The 18219-nt window shown below is 41.5% G+C and overlaps 1 protein-coding gene across 14 annotated transcripts in view; it reads right to left on the minus strand.

The window, feature by feature from the left end:
* Positions 1-18219, minus strand: part of Usp54 (ubiquitin specific peptidase 54) — a 112196-nt gene that overhangs the window by 75481 nt on the left and 18496 nt on the right. For 13 of the 14 annotated variants that reach the window (XM_045137199.1, XM_045137198.1, XM_045137193.1 and 10 more), the window contains exon 2: positions 3614-4454. In XM_045137199.1, coding sequence (XP_044993134.1) covers positions 3614-3760 — 147 coding nt within the window. In that variant the 5' untranslated portion in view covers positions 3761-4454. Of the gene's footprint in view, positions 1-3613; positions 4455-14644; positions 14665-18219 lie in introns of those variants that run through there. The other variant, XM_045137191.1, reaches the window with a different exon arrangement.

Here is an 18219-nt window from a genome sequence, read left to right on the forward strand (position 1 = left end):
TAATTCCCTACCTCAAAAAAAAAAAAAAAAACTAAACTAACTTAAACAAATAAATAGATACAGAACAGGGAAGGAGTGTTGGTGCATGTCTTAAATCCTAGCACTTGGGAAGCAGAGGTAGGAGGATTGCTATGAGTTCAAGGCCACCCTGAGACCACACAGTGAATCTTTTTTTGTTTGTTTTGTTTTTCAAAGTAGGCTCTCACTCTAGCCAGGGCTGTCCTAGAATTCACTATGTAGTCTCAGGGTACCCTCGAGCTCATGGTGATCCTCCTAGCTCTGCCTCCCAAGTGCTGGACTTAAAAGCGTGTACCACCAAACCCAGCCCATAATCTTTTTTAAAAAAAAGTTTTATGGGCTGAGGAAATGGCTTAGCCTTTAAGGCATTTGCCTGTGAAACCTAAGGACCCCAGTTTGAATCCCCAGAACCCACCTAAGCTAGATGTACAAAGGGGCACATGTGTCTGGAGTTTGTTTGCAGTGGCTAGAGGCACTGGCACACCCATTCTCTCTTCCTCTCTATCTGCCTCTTCCTCTCTCTCTAACAAATAATTAAAAATTATTATTAAGAGCCACACATGGTGGCACATGCCTTTATCCCAGCACTTGGGAGGCAGAGGTAGGAGGATCACTGTAAGTTCAAGGCCAGCTTGAGACTACAGAGTGAATTCCAGGTCAACCTGAGCTAGAATGGGACCCTACCTCAAAAAAAAAAAAAAAAAAAATTATTATTATTATTATTTATTTACAAGGAGAGGTGAGGGGCACACCAGAGCCTATTGCCACTGCCACTGCAAGTGAACTTCAGACGCATGTGCCATTTTGTGCATCTGGCTTTACATGATACTGGGGAATTGAACCCAAGCTGTCAAATTTTGCAAGCACGTACCTTTAACCACTGAGCCATCCCTCCAGCCCTCCAGATACATATTCTAAAAGTTTTTAAAATAGAATTAGTGATAGCAACATTTTATAGCAAATATAGCAGACCTAGTAACACTTAAAAAAAAAAAAAAAGTAAATGAGGAGGTTCAGATGGGCTAAGCATGAGAATCAATTCTCAGTGTGTCCTTGAAGCAGCTGAAGTGACCTCAGTTCCCCCTGCTCCAAGGACACGCTGAGAATTGATTCTCATGCTTAGCCCATCTAAACCTCCTCAAGTAAGGTTTCACTTTGGCCCAGGCTGACCTGGTATTCACTATGTAGTCCCAGGCTGGCCTTGAACTCACAGTAATCCTTCTCTATCTGTCTCTCCTGAGTGCTTGCTTTTAAACTCCAAAAGGTATCCTCAGGCCAGATATGGTGGTGCATGCTTGTATCCCCCGCATTTGGGAAGCAGAGGCAGAAGGATCACAGCAAGTATGAGCCAGTTTGGTCTACAAAGCGAGCTCCATGACAATCAGGGCTATATGGAAAGATCTTGTCTCAAAAATTCAAAGACGAATATGAAGACTTAATATGTATTGTCTGAAAGAAAAATCAAACCAACCTTATATAACTACACAAAATTTGTGGGAGTAATTAAACAGAGAATTTACATTCTTTCTGTAGACCTGCTAGGACAGAATTTTTTTTTCAAGGTAGGGTCTCACTCTGACCTGGAATTTACTATGTAGTCTCAGGATGGCCTCAAACTCTCAGCGATCCTCCCACCTCTGCCTTCCGAGTGCTAGGATTAAAGACATGCACCACCATGCCCGGCCAAAATTCTTTTTTAACGTTTTCAAATAAGAACGTGAGAGCCAGGCATGGTGGCACACACACCTTGAGTCCCAGGCTGAGGTAGAAGATCTCATAGGTTCAAGGTCAGTCTACAACTATACAGTGAGTTCCAGGTCAGCCTGGGTTAGAGAATGAGATCTTTCCTCAGGGGGAAAAAAAAAACAAAAAACTCACTTTAAAACTGAGACAGAATATAAAGCTTTTATTACACAGATAAGGTTGGCAGAATTCTTGTATTATGAATGAGGAAACTCAGACACTATTACCTATCCAAGGCCACAAGGTTTTTCTTACAAAAAGAGCTAAAATTATAGTTCAGTGTTCTTTATACCAAATATACTGTCCTGTCTTTTGTTCTCTCATAGCAACCCATTTTCTAATTATATCTGAGAATTCAAGCTAAGTTTTACCAAAAACCATTATCTTGGATAGAAATTTCATTTACTTTTACTCTGAAAGGCAGAAGAAAAAAGAAGATAATTGTATGCAGTGAGTAGGGCCAACAGGGATGAATGGACACTGTATGGGCCACACTAGGCAGAGCACATAGGCATATGGGAGGCTTCTGAACTGCTAAGGTAGAATGCAACAGCAAAAAAGGAAATCTAGGGTAGATAATCTGCCCTACAACTGCCCAACTGACTTTCCACTAGCTCTTCTCACTAGCTGCTTATCCAATCAGACTCTAATCATGAGCCCATATAGCAGAATTCAGGGAAAAAATTAGATAGTAGAAGCCAGGCGTGGTGGTGCACGCCTTTAGTCCCAGCACTCGGGAGGGAGAGGTAGGAGGATTGTCATGAGTTCAAGACCACCCTGAGACTACATAGTGAATTCCAGGTCAGCCTGGGCTAGAGTAAAAACCTATTTTTAAAAAAAAAAAAAAATTATATAGTAGAGATTGGCCTCTGCTCTGTTGGGCTAACAGCATAAATATGGAGATAAGAACAACAAACTAACCACCTCTAATTTTACGGAAAAAAATTTACTTCCTACACTAGAGAAAAGAAATTAGGGTGACAAGATATCTTGTCACAGGAAAAAACAAAACAAAGCAAAGCAAAACAAAAGAACAGTTCCTATTTAGACAGGTAGTTAGACAGGTAGTTAGGGTGATCCCATTTCCACAAACAAGGTAACTGATATTCAAAGAAAATAAAGATCCCTAAGATCACACAGGAAGCATAAAAAATGATCTCAGGTACATACCTCAAACAGAAATTGTCAATAATTACATTTAAAAGTATCTTAAAATAGGCTGGGCATTGTGGCACATGCCTTTAATCCCAGCACTTGGGAGGCAGAGGTAGGAGGATCACAGTGAGTTTGAGGCCACCCTGAGACTTCATAGTGATCTAGGTCAACCTGGGCTAGAGCAAGACCTTACTTCAAAAAAAAGGGCACTTACTACAAACCCTAAGGATCCAGGTTCAATTCCCTAGTACCCACATAAAGCCAGAGTACAGAGTACTCTGTGCAAAAGTACAAAGTAGCTCATGCATCTGGAGTTTGTTTGCAGTGTCTAGAAGCCCTGGCACACCTATTCTCTCCTTCCCTCCCCTCTCTCTCTTTCTCTCTCTCTCTCTCTGCCTTTTTTTCTCTCTCTCTCTCAAATAAAAATATTTTTTAAAATATATATTTAAAAATAGCAAGCCAGGCGTGGTGGCGCATGCCTTTAATCCCAGCACTCAGGAGGCAGAGATAGGAGGATCACCATAAATTCGAGACCACCCTGAGATTACATAGTGAAGTCCAGGTCAGCCTAAGCTAGAATGAGATGCTACCTCAAAAAAAAAAAAAAAAGGCAAAAGAACAACAGAAAAAAAGCACCAAAAATATAGCACCACCAACTAAAAGTCAATATTTATCAAAAAGAAAGAGGTTCCCTTACCTGCAGAGCACTGTTGAGAAAGCAGCTGTTTTGCCCTGGCTCATTACTGAGGCCTTTGCTGGGGGCTATGGAGGTTGAGCTTCGAGGTGCAAACATCCCTTGGACACTCCCTCGGCCCCCTGAAAAATAATTTCTTTTCCAAGACATTATTGTTCACATTTAGCTTGAAAGCACACAAAAAGAGTTTTTTCTCTTTTTCACTGGAATTTTTGTCTGCTGAAGTCCTCAAAAAAAAGAAAATCCAGAATTGAGTGGGGTTATATTGAAAGACTGGATTTATAACCTTCATATATATAAGCTCAAGGACTTCAGGTATCCTCTTAGATCCGGATGACAAAGCCGTCCTTCACCTGCTCCAGTGTTCAAAAGTAACACGGCACAGGACTAATGCAGAGAAGTTCTTAGGTTGCTTCCTTCTATTTTTCTTGAACAGCCTCCAAAGCATCCAGGTGAGACATATGGACTCAACTGTAGCAGGATCAAGACCCAGGATCAAAGGGAGACATGCTCTTCAGGCTTGCTCTGCTTGTGCACTGAAGATGGTCCCAACCAGGAGGCAGAGGCAGAGGCAGAGGCAGAGGCAGAGGCAGAGGCAGACGGGTAAGCAGGAGCCCAAAGTAACTTTCCTGGCCCTCTGCTGCCTGGTCTCATCATCCTCTGTAGCATAAAATCAACTCTGAACACGGAAAAGTCCCTCAAAGCCAAGAAGCTTGTCCCAGTGGTATCTTGCTGATGTTTCTGGCTGCACCTTTCAATATGACTCAAATGTCTTTATCGTCTCAACCAGGTCTTCAGAGAGCTCTTTCCTTCTGGGACTAGAACAGCCAGCTGTACCAGAGAGCTTTAACAGAAAAAAAAAAAAAAGTCAAAAGCTTGCGTCACTTAATGACTCTACTGGTTGCACTGTTCTGCCAAAATCAACGCTGCCTCACCTCTCAGTATAAACTTGGATCCTTGGCAAACAATACAATTAAAAAAAAAAAAGTAACAAAAAAGGGAAACAAACTAAAAGAAAAAAAATATGAGTAACTTTACTTTCATGGGAAAGTCTTTTAAATTGTGAAGAACAAAGTTGATTTGGGTGAAAACAGAAACTAAATTCAAACTCTGTTACAATCAGGCTGACAACCACTGCAAGTCGCTAAGTAAGTATGGAAGAAACCAGGAACTCTGCTTTCTCTAGATGGCATGGAAAAAGGTTTTTTGGTTTATTTGTTTTTGTTTTGTTTTGGTTTGGTTTGGTTTGGTTTTTCAAGGTGCTGGGATTAAAGTATGTGCCACTATGCCCAGCTAAGTTTTTTATAAAGGTGCTTTCTACACATGGTTATGAAAACCCTGAAGAAAGGTGGGAGGGACAAGTGAACAGTCTGGACTCTGTTGTAAATAATGATGTAAATACACCATGCAGCCTATCATCCACTCCAAGATCTACTGATTTGGTTGACTGCCTGATTTTTTTTTTTTTTTATCAATTAACTTTTGACAGAGAATCAGAGAGATAATTTGTATTGTAAAATCACTTAACCTGACAGGCATGGTGGCACATACTTTAATCACAGCACCTGGGAGGCCAAAGTAGGAGGATCACTATGAGTTCAAGGCCACCCTAAGACTACATAGTGAATCCCAGATCAGCCTGGGCTAGAAGAGAGAGTCTACCTTGGAACTCCCCAAAAAACAAAACAAAAAAAAATACTGACTTAATCTTCAAATTATATAAAGGGGCTCAAAAATCAGAGTCCACCTATTGACTATCTTTCGGGTTCAATTAACCAAAATGCCTGAGAGTACAAAGTAAGTAACTTTCCAGGAATGAAATCATCTCATGTGTAGCTATTAAGATTTCTTTCTTGCCGGGCGTGGTGGCACACGCCTTTCATCCCAGCACTCTGGAGGCAGAGGTAGGAGGAGCACCATGAATTTGAGGCCACCCTGAGACTCCATAGTGAATTTCAGGTCAGCCTGGGCTAGAGTGAAACCCTACCTCGAAAAACCAAAATAAATGAACAAATAAATAACCTAAATAAAGCCAGGCGTGGTGGCGCACACATTCAATCCCAACACTCGGGAGCAGAGGCAGGTGGATTCCTATGAGTTCAAGGACAACCTGAGTCTACAAAGTGAATTCCACATGAGGTCAGCCTTGGGCTGGAGCAAGATCCTAACTCAAAAAAAAGGTTGGAGGAATGAATGGCTTAGCAGTTAAGGCATTTGCCTACAAAGCCAAAGGACCCAGGCTCGATTCCCCAGGACCCACATTAGCTACAGGCACAAGGGGGCACATGTGTCTGAAGTTCATTTGCAGTGGCTAGAGGTCTTGGCACGCCCATTCTCTCTCTCCCTCCTCTCTCTCCCTTTCTCCCTCTTTCTCTGTCTGTCAAATAAATAAAAATATTTTTAAAAGCAACCAAAAATAAAAAACACAATGAACATAAAAAAGTGATTCATTAATTAAAAAAAAACTAAATGAAGGGGAACATGTTACTATGATACATACATGCCTGTTATCCCAGCATTCAAAAGGTATAGGTGAGAGGACCCAGAGCAGCCTGGCTACACATTGAGACCTGATGTCAAAGTTTAATAAACAAAAGGCAGCTGGGCATGGTGGCACACACCTTTAGTCCTGGCACTTGGAAGGCAAAGATAGGAGAATCACCAAGAGTTTGAGGCCACCCTGAGACCATATAGTGAATTCCAGATCAGCCTGGGCTACAGCAAGACCCTACCTTAAAATTAAAAAGAAAAGAAAAAATGCTTTTACAGTTTATCTTTCCCGGTGACATTATTCAATGAGACCAGTGAAAAAGCTGAGGCACTTCAGTTAGTATTAAATGGTTGCACAAGACTTTTCTTTCCCATCTCTAAATTCCTAAGCTCTTTATAATCCACATGTCACAATTAAAGTATCATATTATTCACTATGTCTATATTACTCTCAATGTTTTATGTGGCAGTGTCAGTGACATATGCTGAATATGACTAACATGAAATAAATTCTATCTAGTATCAGAATACAATAAATATTATAGTGACATTCTTTATTTAATCTTCACAATACCCTATCAGATATGATTAGTTCAACTTTACAGAAGAACAAACTAAGACTTAAAGACATTCACTTGCCTACCTGGCATGTGACAGAGCTTGGGTTGTCCAGCTACTACACTGTCACTTAATTATACACCTGATCACAGTGCTAGTCATGAGAAGGCACTCTGAAAACTCTGGTGATTGCTGCAGCACCAGGAGGAAGCCACTCCCCCTGTGCAGACCTCTCACCTCTCTACATCATGAACACCACACTCCAGCCACTAAACAGCTTTCCACAAGCCATGCAGCATTCTTTCAGCTCAACTACTGCAAAAGAATGATAAGTACCAAGCCTCCACTTGGCTCACAGTAAAAAGGACTTGGCAAGCAGGTGGGGCTTTCAGTATCCACATTAGGAGCTCACTGAAACTTTGCCTGCCCTATGACACATACCCGAGTAAAGCAAGTTAGGGAGAAAAGACAGTAGCAAGAAAGGATTCTCAGGCTCTGAATGGCAGCATTATGTACGGTCGAGCAGTAAGTTCTCACACTTGTTAGGTGTGCCACAAAGGCAAGAGAAGCAGTGAAAATGGTACAAAGAAGCAATGATGACAAAAATCACTATTTAAAATGAATGCTTAGTTCTAGGTCCAGCACCAAATAGCATAAAGTTGTTCTCCAGTGTCATCTACTGAAGATGAGAAAGTAAATTACATGCTTCTAGTTTTGTGGCTCTAATGACATGCTTTAAAGAGAAAAATAATTTTTAGGCAATACTGAAATATTTCAGCAATACAGAGCATGTTTGTAGCTTACTCCCAAACAGTTCAGAAAAACAGGTAAACACAAGCACACATACACACACACTAAAGCAAACACAGAGAAATGTTAATAAGTGAACCTCACTAAAAAGTGTATGAACAGGCCGGGTGTGGTGATGCACACTCGGGTGGCTGAGGCAGGAGAATCACTGTGAGTCTGAGACCAGCCCAGGACTCCAGAGTTCCAGGTAAGCCTGGGCTAGAGAGAGACACTACCTCAGTTTAAAAAAAAAAAAAAGTGTATTGGGCTGGAGAGATAGCTTAGTTGTTAAGGTGCTTGCCTGCAAAGCCAAAGAACCTCGGTTCGAATCCCCAGTACCCACATAAGCCACGTGCACAAAGTGGCACATGCGTCTGGAGTTTGTATGCAGTAGCTGGAAGCCCTGGAGCACCCATATTCTCTTTCTCTCTCTCTCTCTCTCCCCCTCTCTCCCTCTCTCCCTCCCTCTCTTTCCTTTTCTCAAATAAATAAATTAAAAATAAAATATTTTGTTAAAAGTATATGAGTATTCTACTATTTCTGAGAACTTCTCTGTAAGCGTTACATTATATTTAAGTTAAAAAAGAGGTAATATCTTAAAATAGAGCTGAGCACGGTGGCGCACGCCTTAAATCCCAGCACTTAGAAGGCAAGGGTGGGAGGATCACCATGAGTTTCAGGCCACCCTGAGACTACATAGAATTCTAGGTCAACCTGGACTAGAGTGAAACGCTGCCTCAAAAAATTTTAAAAAGGGCTGGAGAGATGGCTTAGCGGTTAAGCGCTTGCCTGTGAAGCCTAAGGGCCCCAGTTCGAGGCTCGGTTCCCCAGGTCCCACGTTAGCCAGATGCACAAGGGGGCGCACGCATCTGGAGTTCGTTTGCAGAGGCTGGAAGCCCTGGCGCGCCCATTCTCTCTCTCTCTTCCTCTACTGTCTTTCTCTCTGTGTCCGTCGCTCTCAAATAAATAAGTAAATAAATAAAATTTTTAAAAAAGGGGGGGAGGGGGGCTGGAGAGATGATTTAGCAGCTAAGGTGCTTGCCTGCAAAGGCAAAGGACCAAGGTTTGATTTCCCAGGACCCACGTAAGCCAGATGCACAAGGTGGCGCATGCATCTGGAGTTCGTTTGCAATGGCTAGAAGAACTGGCATATCAATTCTTTCTCTCTACATCTGCCTCTTCCTCTCTCTCTCTCTCTAAAATAAATAAATAAAAACAAAATATTTGAAAAGAAAGAAAATGGTGTGTTCATAATTCCATGCAGAAATCATGCCAAAATAAAATTTGTATATAAGAACTATGACAGGGGCTAGGCAGACAGCTCAGTAGATAAAGTGCTTATCAAGCAAGAGTGAGGACCTGAGTTTGGAAGCCCCAGGATGCAGTAAATGCCAGGTGGACATAGTGGCCTACTATAATCTCAGTTCTTGGGAGGCAGAGACAGGAAATCCCCAGGGCAAGCTGATTAGCTAGACTAGCTGAAAAGTTAGTCCATCTCAAAAAACATGATAGAAAACAGATGAGAAAGACAATCAGCATCAACCTCTGACCTCCAAGCACACATGTGCACAAACAGATATACACACACACAGACACACACATGCACATGCCAAAAAAAAAAAAAAAAAGATAAGAGCTATGACAGATGATATTGACAATTATATGAGGAACAGGGTTTTCTGTTGTGTTACTGTTGTTTGTTTCTCAAGGTAGGGTCTCACACTAGCCCGGGCTGACCTGGAATTCACTATATACTCTCAGGCTGGCCTTGAACTCACACTGATCCTCCTACCTCTGCCTCCCAAGCCTACACCAACATAACTGGTTTAGAACATGGTTTTCTAATACAAAGAACTCAAAAAGTTAAATAATAAGGAATCAAATGAGTCAATCAATAAATGGGCTATGGAGCTGAATAGAGCATTCTCAAAGGAAGAAATACGAATGGCATATAAGCATCTAAAAAAATGTTCTATGTCACTAGTCATCAGGGAAATGCAGATTAAAACTACATTGAGGTTCCAGCTCACTCCTGCCACACTGGCTACCATCATGAAAACAAATGATCATAAATGTTGGCGGGGATGTGGAAAAAGAGGAACCCTTCTACACTGCTGGTGGGAATGCAATCTGGTCCAGCCATTGTGGAAATCACTGTGGAGGTTCCTAAAACACCTAAAGATTGATCTACCATATGACCCAGCTATAGCACTCCTAGGCATATATCCAAAGGACTCATCTCATTTCCTTAGAAGTACATGCTCAACCATGTTTATTGCTGCTCAATTTATAATAGCTGGGAAATGGAACCAGCCTAGATGTCCTTCAACTGATGAGTGGATAATGAAGATGTGGCATATTTATACAATGGAGTTCTACTCAGCGGTAAAGAAAAATGGAGTTATGAAATTTGCAGAAAAATGGATGGATCTGGAAAGGATTATACTAAGTGAGGTAACCCAGGCCCAGAAAGCCAAGCGCCACATGTTCTCCCTCATATGTGGATCCTAGCTACAGATGATTGGGCTTCTGCATGAGAAAGAAAATACTTAGTAGCAGAGGCCAGTAAGTTAAAAAGGAGATATAAAGGAAAGAGAGAGGAAGGGAGGGGTGTAGTTAATAGGTTGGTATTGTATATATGTAAGTACAATGATTGAGATGGGGAGGTTAATATGATGGAGAATGGAATTTCAAAGGGGAAAGTACAGAGGGGAGGCTTTTACCATGGGATAATTTTTATATTCATGGAAAATTAAAAATTGTGAAAAGATAAAAATAAATAAATAAAGCAAAAAAAAAAAAGAACATGGTTTTCTAATTATGAGGATCAAGCATACATAACAAAAGACAATGACCAAAAAAAAAGTTTAGGGTTGGAGAGATGGCTTAGGAGTTAAGGTGCTTGACTGCAAAGCCTATGGACTCATGTTCAACTCTCCAGGCCCCATGTAAACTAGATGCATGAAGTCTCAGGGTGGCGTCAATCCCACAGCAATCCTCCTACCTCTGCCTCCTGAGTGCTGGGTTTAAAGGCATGCACAACCACGCCTGGCTTCATTTCATGGCTATCTTAAAATACAAAGTTTAACTCAAGCCAAATAAATGACCCTTATTATTATGGGGGCACATTTAAGATCTACAAAAACTGACCATACTCAGGTGCTCAATGATTAAAATGGGAAAATCAGGTTGGAGAGATGGCTCAGCATTTAAGGCGCTTGCCTGCACAGTGTAACAACCGGAGTTTGATTCCCCAGTACCCATGTAAAGCCAGATGCACAAAGTAGCACATGCATCTGGAGTCTGCTTGCAGTGGTTGGAGGACCTGTTGTGTCCATTTTCTCTGCTGTGGGTTCAAGGCCAGCCTGGAACTATACTGTGAGTTCCAGGTCAGCCTGGGTTAGAGTGAGACCTTACCTCGAATATAACCCCCCCAAAAAAAATACACACACACACACACACACACACACACACACACACACACACACACATATATGGATGTATATATACATATATATTCAAATTTATTTCTTTATTTGTTTAAGAGTGACAGAGAGAGAAAGAGGCAGATAGATAGATAAATAGATAGATAAGATAGATAGATAGAGAATGGGTGTGCCAGGGCCTCCAGCCACTACAAATGAACGCCAGATGCATGCCCCCTTGTGCATCTGGCTTACATGGGTCCTGGGGAATCAAGCCTTGAATCAAGGTCCTTAGGCTTCACAGGCAAGCACTTAACTGCTATGCCATCTCTCCAGGCATATATAATTTTTTTTTTCCAAAGTAGGGTCTCACTCTGGCCCAGGCTGACCTGGATTCACTCTGTATTCTCAGGGTGGCCTCGAACTCATGGCGATCCTACTACCTCTGCCTCCCGAGTGCTGGGGTTAAGGGCATGTGCCACCATGCCCAGCTTTGTATTTTTTTTTTAATGGTAAAATCACGAACAGTTTCTAATAAACAGACAGCAGTCCCAATGCCCTTAAACTCCTGATCCTCCTGACCCTACCTCCTGAGTGCAGCAAGTAGAGAGGTGTGCACTACTATAGCCAGTTCCAAAACAAATTTATTATTGTTAGTTTGAGACAAGGTCTCATGTAGCCTAGGCTGGCCTTGAACTCAATATGTAAATGAGGCTGCCTCTCTTGTGCCTCTTGTCCCTGCCTTGAACACTGAGATTATAGGCATGCACTACCAACCCAGCTCTCAAGTGGCTTTTTGTTTTGTTTTGTTTGTTTTTCAAGGTTGGGTCTCACTGTGGCTCAGGATGACCTGGAATTCACTATGGAGTCTCAGGGTGGCCTCGAACTCACAGCAACCCTCCTACCTTTGCCTCATGAGTGCTGGAATTAAAGTCATGCGCCACCACGCCCAGCTCAAGTGGCTTTTTTTTTTTAACAGAATCACTCTTACCTTTCTAGGTCCCAAGCAAGGAAAAGAAGTCTAATTGAACCATTTCTACTCAGCATTATACTACTGATTGTAGCCTATACAATAATCAATTTTTTTTGTTTGTTTTTATTTATTTATTTATTTATTTATTTATTTATTTATTTATTTGAGAGCGACAGACACAGAGAGAAAGACAGATAGAGGGAGAGAGAGAATGGGCATGCCAGGGCTTCCAGCCTCTGCAAACGAACTCCAGACGCGTGCGCCCCCTTGTGCATCTGGCTAACGTGGGACCTGGAGAACCAAGCCTCGAACCGGGGTCCTTAGGCTTCACAGGCAAGCGCTTAACCGCTAAGCCATCTCTCCAGCCCACAATAATCAATTTTAAAAAAAAGTAATAGGGGCTGGGGAGATGACTCAGTGGTTAAAGGCCCTTGCTTGCAAAGCCTGTAGTCCAGATTCAATTCCCTAGCACCCAAGTAAAAAGCCAAATGCATAAAAGTGGCACGTGTTTGGAGTTCATTTTCAATGGCAAGAGGTCCTAGAGTGCCTATTCTCTCACCTTCTCTCAAATAAATAAACAAAAACATATTTTTTTCCAATTTAATCTCAGTTACAGCTGGGCATGGTGGCACACACCTTTAATCCCAGCACTGGGGAGGCAAAGGTAGTAGGATTGCTGTGAGTTCAAGGCCACCCTGAGACTACATAGTGAATCCAAGATCAACCTGGGCCAGAATGAGACCCCACCTCAAAAAAACAAAATAAATACGTAAATAAATAAAGCATATTAAAAAGAAAATAGAGATAAGCCAAGCACGGTGGTACACACCTTTAATCCCAGCTCCTGGGGGCAGAGGTAGGAGGATCTCAAGGCCACCCTCAGACTACACAGTGAATTTCAAGTCATCTGGGCTAGAGCAAGACCCTACCTTGAAAAAATAAGAAAAAAAAAGTGTTTTAAAAAGTGTTTCAGAGCTGGGCGTGGTGGCGCACACCTTTAATCCCAGCACTGGGGAGGCAGAGGTAGGAGGATCACCCTGAGTTCAAGGCCACCCTGAGACTAGAGTTAATTCCAGGTCAGCCTGGACCAGAGTGAGACCCTACCTCAAAAAAAGAAAAAAAAAAAAGTGTTTCAAAGCAATTGCGTAAGCTCCTGGACAGCAAAATGATAAACATAAGCTCCATAAATTGTCCCATATAACCCTCGGCTTCAGGAACTTGGAATCTCTCCTCCCAATTCTTTAAATGGCAAAGGAATGTGGTTTTTATTTAGATACTTGATTACAACTATGAATTATGATGAAATCATCATAGGCACATCAGTATCGAGTTATTTCAGTACAAACAGTAATGTGTGACAGCACTATCAACAAGACAAAAACAGGAGAGGAAGCCAATGACAGCACCAGCTTGCCTCATTTCTGTTATGAGAACACTGGTACTGAATGGCACGAGCACATGACTGGGAAGGAAGGAGAAAGGCATCTGGGGGATAAAAGAAAAGACAGGAAATCAAGAAAACACTCCTCGGTGGAGCAGTAACGACAACAGCCTTTACAACCCTCAAATGTTAGCTACCAAATGGTAGCTTTGAGCCAGTTCAAATCCTAGCTCCACCACTTAACAACAGTGACCTTCAGTACATTATATAACCTCTCTTGGCTCTTTACCCTATAAAACTGTAATAAAGGTAATAAGGGAACTTCACTGGACACAAAGTATGTCCTTAATTCATTAAAGTAGTCATCATTTTCCTTGTACTGCAGTGGAGGGGAAAGTTCTTTCTATCTATGCATGATTATTGCCCCGGTGGAACATACTATCTACCTGTAGTTGTACTGGGAATAGAATTAGCGTGTAGCACTTAGCATAGAATCTAGAGCACACCTCCCAGTAGGAGCTCAGAATATTATTATTATACAAGAAAAACCCCACTTGAATAAGGCACTCAACTAAACAGCAGCCCAGTCCCACAAGCAAATTTTCCTTCAAACTGTTGGCAGCACTTCTACAAAAGCCAAACTTCTCACAAGCGCTTGAAATATCACAGCACCATTCATCCCATATCATACCCACAAGCACATGAATGTGCACACATACCTCACACACACCCCATGAAAATTAAACATACAACCCAATGAAATAGAAAGCCCAATTATAGACTACTGTTAAAGTGATATTTGGCTAAACCTCAACACAAAAATTAAATATTTCATTTCAAGAGGGTTCCAGACCTCATACCTGAAGAGAACACATACCAGTGAACAAGTCTGTCTAACTTCCCAAAAATAATTCCCAAAAGCATGCATCTGTCAGTCTGCAATACTCAGCAAACCACTTCCCATACTGACAAGATTTTGCCAAAATCTGAATGAGTTTTTCCAACAACATTCTGGTGATAGGAAAAAAGAATTAGTCTGATTCTGGAAGTAATACTACTTTAGAGGTTAGCCACAAAAAATGACCTTCATTACTTTGTTAACTAGTATGCTAATACTGAAAAATAAAGAAACATAACTTCACAAATAAGCTTCTGTTTGAAGAAAATTTAAAATATTAATCCCACAACTCTTGCCTTTAATTCTAACAAGCTCAATAAACTCTGAGATTTTTTTAAGGAAGAAATAATCAAATTTCCAAAATTTAACAACTGAATGAGAAACAAAACATCAAATATTCTGCTGAAAACTGACTGAGTCATAAAATCTGTGTCAACTCTTGTTATGAAAACACTTCACAAAAACTGGCCAGTTGACGCATCCTTCTCTCTCTACCCACTTTTACAACTTCAATACTTACCAGACAGCACTCAACCTCCAGCAGAACACTAGCAGTCAAAGGGCATTTGTGGGGCAAATGACACAGGGAAGGGGAGGAAAGGGTTTGGAGGGAGGAGACAACTGCACCCAGCAACAATGGGAAACTGCTCATCTGAACACAAAGGCTTCCCGCAGAACAGGATATCAGAGAAAAGACAATTCTTTTTGCCAGCTACCAGGAACTGAACACTGACAATTCTTTTTAAATCTAAAATCATGGTACAAACAAAGTGAAAAAAACGAACAAAGCGAACTTGAAAGAGCATTGACAAACTTTACTAGAGCGTAAGAAAAACAATTATGAGACTGTTTCCTCCAAGGGCATTCCTGATCACAAAGGTCATTAAGCAGTAAGATTTGCAGGGTGGCAGCTGCTTCCAAAGGGCCAGCCCTAAAAAGCACTCCTTTGCCCTACATTCAAAAGGAATGTACAAGACACTATTGCACTGCTTTAACTAAAACAGTGTTTTGTTTGAATCCCTAATTCAAAATTCCAAGATTAACTGGGTATGATAGCGCACACCTTTGATCCCAGCACTCAGGAAGCAGAGGTAGGAGGATCGCGGTGAGATAACATAGTAAATTCCAGGTCAGCCCAGGCTACAGCAAAACCCTACCTCGAAAAAAAAAAAACCAAATCATCTTCATGGGCTGTCTTTGACATTAGAATGGGGCACAGTATTAAAGAAAACCATTATACAATTATATAAACAGAAATTATTAAATAAAATGAGCTATTAGAATTGTGGGTCAATTTAAAACAATGCTTGGTGTCTAAAGGTTCTCAACCACAATGATGAGGACAGTGAAAGATCTCCACCCGTCTCTCAGGGAAGAAACCAAGTTGTATCACCAAGAACAAACAGCAGGTAAGGTCACACCCACAAATGTCATCAGTCAGCCAGAACTGGCATTTGAAGGCAGGGCACCAAGACCCAGAAGACCGACACACACCCTTCTAATTTTAAAACAGCTTTACTGACAGGAGCTGTTTTATAATCATATTGGTGACAAAATTCAGCAGCAGAATTCTCACCAAAAACTAAAGCATGAGTTGGGTGTGGTGGTACAAGCCTTTAATCCCAGCACTTAGGAGGCAGAGGTAGAAGGATCACCCAGAGTTCAAGGCCACCCTGAGACTTCATAATGAATTCCAGATCAGCCTGGGCTAGAGTAGACCCTACCTCAAAAATAAAAAAAATAAAAATAAAAAAAACTAAAGCCTGTTATATTTCTATACATTGAATGAAAATGTTTGAGTTAACTAAAACAAGATTTTTTTAAATTTTTTTGAGGCAAGCACAACAGATTTATTTTATTTTATTTTATTTATTTATTTATTTATTTATTTTATTTTTTTTGGTTTTTTGAGGTAGGGTCTCACTCTAGCCCAGGCTGACCTGGAATTCACTATGGAGTCTCAGGGTGACCTCAATCTCAAGGCGATCCTCCTACGTCTGCCTCCTGAGTGCTGGGATTAAACGCGTGAGCCATCACGCCCGGCTTCAATTTTATTTTACTATTTATTTATTTATTTATTTGAGAGCGACAGACAAAGAGGCAGAGAGAGAAAGAATGGCTGCACCAGGGCTTCCAGCCACTGCTAAGGACCTCCAGACGTGTGTGCCCCCTTGTGCATCTGGCTAAAGTGAGTCCTGGGGAATCAAGCCTCAAACCAGGGTCCTTAGGTTTCACAGGCAAGTGCTTAACCACTAAACCATCTGTCCAGCACACTAAAATAAAATTTAATGGTAAAATTAAAATAACCATTGACACTGATACTAATTAAGCTTTTTTGTTACTTTCTGAGGTAGGGTCTCACTCTGGCTCAGGCTGACCTAGAATTCACTATGGAGTCTCAGGGCGGCCTTGAACTCACAGCAATCCTTCTACCTCTGCCTCCCAAGTACCGGGATTAAAGTATGCCACCACACACAGCAGCTTTTACATTTTAGCAATATGCTTAAACTAGTAGCTTTAAAAAAAGGTAGCTCCACCAGGGTTCGAGAGTTTGAGACCACCCTGAAACTAGTGAATTCTAGGTCAGCCTAGACTAAAGTGAGCCCCTACCTCAAAAATACAAAGAAAAAAAATTAATTGAAAAAAATCCAAAGGAAAAAACAAAGAAAAGAAAAAAAGCACAGGATTTCTACTGATCAGTGCTTAACGTCAAGAAAGATGGACAAATACTGTATTAGCTCTTCCACTGCTATGACAAAATATCTGGCAAAAGCATCTTCAAGATGGGGACAGTTATCTTTAGCTCAGTTTAAGAAGGAGTTTGGAAGATGAGAGATGGCTCAGCAGTTAAGGCACTTGCCTGCAATGCCTAAGGTCCCATGTTTGACTCTCCAGGTCCCACATAAGCCAGATGCACATGGTGATGCTAGCACACAAGGTGGCACATGTGTCTGGAGTTCAATTACACTGGCTGAAGACCCTGACATGCCATTTCTCTCTCTCACTTTCACATTAAAAAAAAAAAAAGGCCAGACGTGGTGGTGCACACCTTTAATCCCAGTATTCAGTATTCGGGAAGCAGAGGTAGAAGGATCACAGAGGTTACCCTGAGAATACATAATGAATTCCAGGCCAGCCTGGTTTAGAGTGAGACTCTACCTCGGAAAAAAAAAAAAAAAAGGCGTATGGTCCAGTAAGTCAGGGAAGGCATAATGGGGTCAGCATGATAGAGGCAGATGGTTACATCACATCTTCTGTCAAAAAGAAGAGAAAGAGGAACGCAGGTGTTCAGCACCTTTTCTCTTCTTTTTTTTTTTTAATTTTTTTTTTTTTTTATTTATTTGAGAGTGACAGAGAGAGAAAGAGGCAGAGAGAGAGAAAGAATGGGCATGCCAGGGCCGACACATGTGCCCCCTTGTGCATCTAGCTAACGTGGGTCCTGGGGAATCAAGCCTCGAACCAGGGTCCTGAGGCTTCATAGGCAAGTGCTTAATCACTAAGCCATCTCTCTAGCCCAGTTAAGGTCCCAGGTCCCACGTAAGCCAGATGCACATGGTGCCGCATGCATCTGTAGTTTGCCATAGATGGAGGCCCTGGAGCAACCATTCTCAACCATTCTCCCTAACTCTCTCCATCTCTAATAAACAAATAAATAAAATTTTAAAAAAGAAGAGGCTGGAGAGATGACTTAGTGGTAAAAGTGTCTGCCTGCAAGGCCTAAGGACCCTGGTTCGATTCCCTAGTGCCCATGTAAGCCAGATGAACAAGAAGGTGCATGCGTCTGGAGTTCGTTTACAATAGCTAGAGGTCTAGCATGCCCATTCTCTATCTGCCTCTTCCTCTCTCTTTCTCTCTCTCTCTCTCGAATAAATAAATATTTAAATTTTATATATACATATACATATATATATATATATAAAATTTTTTTTTAATCTGGATATGGTGGTACAGACCTTTAATTCCAGTACTCGGGAGGCAAAGATAGAAGGATTGCAGTGAGTTTGAGGCTACCCTGAGACGACAAAGTTAATTCCAGGTCAGCCTTGGCCAGACTGAGACCCTACCTTGGGGGAATAAAAGTTTGGGCTGGAGAGA

Source organism: Jaculus jaculus, chromosome 18 (genome assembly GCF_020740685.1).
Source record: "Jaculus jaculus isolate mJacJac1 chromosome 18, mJacJac1.mat.Y.cur, whole genome shotgun sequence".
NCBI lineage: Eukaryota > Metazoa > Chordata > Mammalia > Rodentia > Dipodidae > Jaculus > Jaculus jaculus.